This window comes from Aspergillus karnatakaensis, assembly GCF_047715665.1.
Source record: "Aspergillus karnatakaensis strain CBS 102800 unplaced genomic scaffold BJY04scaffold_126, whole genome shotgun sequence".
Classification (NCBI taxonomy): Eukaryota; Fungi; Ascomycota; class Eurotiomycetes; order Eurotiales; family Aspergillaceae; genus Aspergillus; species Aspergillus karnatakaensis.
In genome coordinates this window covers 3,318-8,824 of record NW_027395838.1, presented here as the reverse complement: position 1 = coordinate 8,824, position 5,507 = coordinate 3,318, and the positions used below count along the sequence as shown (strand labels likewise).

General features: G+C 45.3%; 2 protein-coding genes across 2 annotated transcripts; one reads left to right on the top strand and one right to left on the bottom strand.

The window, feature by feature from the left end:
• Positions 1 to 1,977: 1,977 nt before the first annotated feature.
• Positions 1,978 to 2,858, bottom strand: BJY04DRAFT_204166 (uncharacterized protein). Its single transcript, XM_073713449.1, has 2 exons — positions 2,057 to 2,858; positions 1,978 to 2,001 (listed from the first exon to the last, which is right to left on the bottom strand). Exon 1 carries the CDS (start codon positions 2,431 to 2,433, stop codon positions 2,176 to 2,178), a length of 258 nt encoding a protein of 85 aa, XP_073564070.1. The 5' UTR covers positions 2,434 to 2,858; the 3' UTR covers positions 1,978 to 2,001; positions 2,057 to 2,175.
• Positions 2,859 to 3,604: 746 nt separating this feature from the next.
• BJY04DRAFT_204165 (uncharacterized protein) lies at positions 3,605 to 3,956 on the top strand. Its single transcript, XM_073713448.1, has one exon. The coding sequence runs from the start codon at positions 3,736 to 3,738 to the stop codon at positions 3,931 to 3,933; it is 198 nt and encodes a 65-aa protein (XP_073564069.1). The 5' UTR covers positions 3,605 to 3,735; the 3' UTR covers positions 3,934 to 3,956.
• The last annotated feature ends 1,551 nt before the right edge of the window (positions 3,957 to 5,507 follow it).

The window sequence follows — 5,507 nt, the reverse complement described above, 5'->3', positions numbered from 1 at the left end:
AGTAATTACGCCTAGGAGGCATAGTAAGCTATTTTAGGAAAAAGAAAAAAAAAGACTAGAACTCACGGGTGTGCAGGGGATCTATAATACTTATGCTTTCCGGGATAAAAAGTAAAAAGAGAGGGAGATAATATTAAGAACCTAGCCAGGCGGTCTACGCGGTAGAATAATATAAACTAGTAATATTATAACAAGATAATAATATCCTAGGATATTATTATTAAGAAAGGAATATTATTAGCCATAGAAGATTATACTATTATAATATTTAGGTCCTTAATATATTAACTACCTTTAGTATTAGGATAGACCTAGTAATACTAACAGGTATAGATAAATACTAACTATTATATAATAAAGCCTACCTAGCAAGACACCTATAAAAAAAGGTCACGTGCGTATACTATAATAAAGGACTAAAAAAATAGTATACTAGGATAGTACTTAGGTACCTAATAAAAGATTACAAAGATAGTATACTAGAATAGTATACTAGCAAAAGATATTTAAAGATGCTTATTACTACTATATCTAGTCTTACTTATTCTTCGTGATTAATAATCTATTATTATTTAGAGTTATTTTTAGAAATAGTAACACACTCGTACAAACTACTCTATAAGTATTCTATATATAGGATACTTGGCCTTGCCTACTTTAACTAAGCTTAACCTAACTATAACTAGTCTTTATACTAGTTAGATATGAAGCTATTTAAGGAAAGGATTAAGTAAGTTAAGTCAAGCGTTGCGAGCTTACGAGAGGTTACCAGGGTTAGGAAGAAGCCATAGGTTGGTTCTTCCGTAACAGTCTGCCGCGATCCTTGCAAAGCTGACCACTCTTTTCCGAACCTGGATCGCTTATGCTCGATGGTATCAACATATTGAAGTACAAGCTTTATAGGTCGAGGGAAGTATACATCCTCATTAGAGATTCGAATCATGATTGAGGGGTTTGGGCCAAGCGAAATTCTGATTTCATTGCTCCTGTCAAGATCATCACCACAGGAAGCCAGTGATTAATGAATAACTATACTCAGAAGTTACTTACTATCAAGCTTGGTACGTTCCTGCCACTCTTCTCAACGCAAGCAAAACGAATGATGTCGGCACATTTGCTGCCTAAACTTGCAACAAAAGTAGTTCACCAACTCGGGCTGATAGGTGTAAGAAGAAGATAATCCAGCAATGTATGTACGCACGACATACAACAGTCGTGATGGAAAGCTTGTCGAGGATAGTACGCGTTTTATTTGGCCTCGTCGGTAAAGCAATCCCTAACATGTAGGCCCCTAGTTCGCGAACTCACGCGAGAGCTCTTCGGTCTTCCGGGATCCTCAACCTGCCCGGCAAATTTGACTTTGTCGGGACATCGGCCGGGGCATCAATTGCCAAGGACTCAAGGCGTGTGGGAAGAATAATAATGACAAGGCTGGAGTACATGTCACCTAAGAGGCCATTGGCGCTAAGGTGGAGTATGGCCGGGGGTGCCGGAAAGTCGCGTACAAGACTGAAAATGTCGTTTAAATCAACGGCAGTGCCGTTATGGTCAAGATTAAAAGGGTTGTTTTGTAAACTTCAAGGACGTTCAGGGTGTCTTTGTGCTTGCGCAGCTATTGTACAGAGCGTGATGCTCAATGAGATGGCAGGGGCGAGATCTTCCATATTCGCCGAGAATCTCAACTCAGGTCTCAAGGTTGGCGCATCCACGAATGATTTCTTGAATACATTTCCTGGATGCTCGAGTAGAGCGCGATATCCGTAGTTCTCGGAAAGCTCGCGGCGACGGGTAGATGTTTTGGGTGGGAAGAATGTGTAGATACGACAAGAATCGAAGATGTCGCCGATGGTTGATCTCAAAAGGAGTCGAGGATTGTTTGCTAGGTATCCACGGGTGATATCTCGGACTACCGAAATAGGAAGTGTCGCTCCGAGCCCGCGCGCGGGTTGGCAACCGATGTAAGTCTGTTGATGCAGGCTTTCTTTTCTCTAAGGCATAGATCTAAATCACAATAAGCTCGAGCATTTGGTTTGGTTTTCATCTAGACTTCCACAACAATGTTGGTTATAAAGACTGTCGAGTACAACTCCTTCTAATATCTAACGCAAGAACCAATCGACCCAAGTTATATGATCCAAACGATGTACAGGCCTGATTGAAGGGCTCAGCAAGAATTCAAAACGTTCTAGGACCAAAGTCATATATTAAGCATGATGCTGCGCATATATAGATCAGCAAATTTGTACGCTGGTTGCAGCCTCTTCGATGACTGATAATCACGCAAGATATCGTATAGAGTCCACCTTCATTCATGCCATGCCAGGCTCCGAGAGGGTTTATAGTGTTGCTGATATATTGTGTCGCGTTGAATCTCGAATATATTGAGGTTTTGCGTCCCTTGAGAACTTGTTTGGCTGAATCGGTGCCGCGCATGAGAAGTGTCCGTCCTGGGTATGCATCTGGCTCAAGAATTCTGGTATAAATTGGGCTTTATCGATAGACATCACGGGGATCAAACTGTTAAAGAACCGGATCTGGAAGAGAGAGAGATAAGCGAAAGGCTGACATCGCATTATTTGACGAGTTTCAGCACCACGAATGTCCGTTGTGGGCTCTCGGTGCGGGTTATAGGATGTTGATGAGCAATATTTGTCGGTAGAGGGCGTGTTGTCCTGATTTTGAGTTCTCGAGTATTCGAATCTTCGATGGAGTTTAGAATACTCGCTTTATGTCGTTAACGTGCCAAGGTTGGTTCAAGTCCCAGTAGCTGTGGAGAGATTGGACTATTTTGGAAACGCGGCGAAGACAGATTCGCGTGTAAAGTTCATGAGAGCAATGCAAAGGTTCGAGAAGTAGTGAGTTATGAGGTGAAGCGATTGCGGCCGGTCAGTCATTAGGCTCCTGCTTAGTGTAACAGGTGAGGAGCTGTGATATCTGGAAAATGCTCGGGAGCAGTGTATATATGAAGCTACCCGTGGGTGCGCACTGCATCGCGGGTGCTGTGTCTAGATTCTGATATTGCGAGACGCTTCCAAGAAGTGCGAATGACGATGTATATTGAGAAACGGTGAGTGCGGCGCTATAAAATTGGCCATACGGTATGTGCGGGAAGATTGAAAGTCGTCTAGTCCTAAGGAACGCTTAATGTCTGAAGTTCAAGAGGGCTAGCGTGGTCAATTACTCACTATAATGTGCCTCATGAGATTCCAAGGATCTATATTTGGCCTTCGCACTGTTTGTTGGCCGCGGTAAACTCTCTGCCCGATTGACCTTTGATATATCAGCACGTCAGCTAGTCAACTATGCAAGCAAAGACTGGATGGTCACTCACCACGCCTCCATTGCTTCTCTAACTTCCAGCTAGGTGTTTTGAAGCCATGCTATGATTTGTTTGGCTGCCCCATCGCGTCGAGACCTGTGCTGTTAGCTGATCGACCGCAATATAGTCTTTCGAGCATTGACTCACCAATTTTTCTTTGACAACCGGAAATCGCTCCCAACCTATGCGACTCAACGCGCTTCAACGCGCCTCAATAAACAAGCGAGTTTGGTGACGCGAACAGAGCAACCCCCACTCGCAGCCCAGTCAAAGCCTGAGCTTCCTATCAGATTCCTCCTCCGAAAACCCTCATCGCTTTCCGTCCTCCTCGAATCCATCGTTCCTCCTCAGCTCAATCCTTTTCGTTCCTCGTCAGTCTTGACCTGAAGCTCCACTGTCCGTCCAAACCACATGTCATGAGAAACCGTCTGGCTGCTCAACCGCGAGCTGGTCGCTCCAAGGTTGTACTCATTCCGTCCACACATTATCCACCGCTTTCTTCACCTTTATCTTTTTTTTTTCTTTATCTCTTTTTTCTTTTTTCATCATCTATCTCTTCCTTCCTTCATTCTCTTTTTCGACCTCTTTTTTGTTGTGTTTGCGCTCTGCTTTAGGCTTGTCTTGCGGAGTGCCCAAGTGCCCAGCCCAGGGTGGTTGCCGCGAACTGTATGATTGGTGCGGACAAATAGGCTGATTTGTTTGCACGTTTGCACCCGGGGACACAACTGTTGATCCATCCCGTCCATCGATCTTCCTTCCAGTTTCACCGCGACTCTCTCTTGACTCCTCCTTCGCGTCCTTTTGCTCCCATGGACGGAATACTTGATCCATCCATTTTCCGCGGTTTTCTTTCCAGTTTCGCCTCGATTATTCCACGACTCCCCCTTCGCGTCCCGACTCCCGTCGCGAGAACACTCTGCACCACCTTTCCGTTCCAGCGTCTCCGTTTGAATCTGACTCCATATGGTCCCTTCCATTGCTGCTTGATGGGAAACACCACATATCATCCGCTCGTGTTGTCTTACAGTTTCGTGCTCATCGGCGTCGCGTTGGTGTTCGCGGAGGCAGAGCTACCGTGCTTGCCGAGACACGTTTTCGCGATCTGAACCATGAGATTCGACGATGTCCGTCCCGTTTTGGTCAAAACTCGATGGAATCACGCTGCTGCGCGTGGGTATACAGGAATGTAACACACGGTTGTTTATGGGATTCATGGTATCGCTTGAGGGCTGCTCTACCAAGTCTAGGGAAGGATATAAATCAGATTCGGTTTGCTGCGTGAGTCTCACTGACTTACCTGACCATAAGCTACCGTCTCTCCTATATGCTCGCTCGCTCTCACCGCATGCATATCATCAATCAGATACAACCTCGCTGATTCAGTGGGTGGTCGGGCGATACTCGCAACTTGAGCTGGGAAGCGTCGATGATAGCGGACTCTGCGAAGGGCAATATAGTTGTGAGCGAGGAACGGCTTCGTGGTGACAATAGGCTCGAACAATAAGGGCCAGAATGTCGACTATGATGCAAGCCTATCACCAACTCGAATCCAGGATCGCCTTTCGAGAACTCCAAATAACGGAAAGTGTGCCCCTGATGATGAAGTTCGGGCCTTTACAGGCCATTGTTCTTGGCCTCGCATCGCAACCTCGAGTTATCCTTTCCATCACATCTCGCATCCATCGGACGGGCAAATGGTCAATGAAACTCGGCTCATGGTCGACAAGGAGTCGAGATTGTACGCGATCATTTCTTGATTTCCAGTCAGTATTGTTTCAGTCATCACTGTCAAGTCGGGCTCACTCGAATGCATGTATCACTAGAATAACATTGCTCACACTATCGACAAGAAAATTGACTTCATAACCATGACCTATATCACTTTCGATTAGATCTTGATTTTGGGTTGATTCTTGGACGTCGACTTACTTGACGAAATTTTGGGTTCTTTTTTTTTTGGAACTGGCCCTGCATCCGCTCTATTAAAGCTCGGTCTTGACTGGCTTTTTGAATCTCCGACCTACCTCGACAGCCCAGAATGTTGTTTTTGGAACCGGGCCTGCATGAGCTTTATTAGAGCTTGGCCTTGACGTTGGCTTTTTGAATTTCCGACTTACCTTGACGACCCAGAATGTTGTTTTTGGAACCGGGCCTGCTTCGTCGTTATTAGCTTGGCCTTGACGCTGGC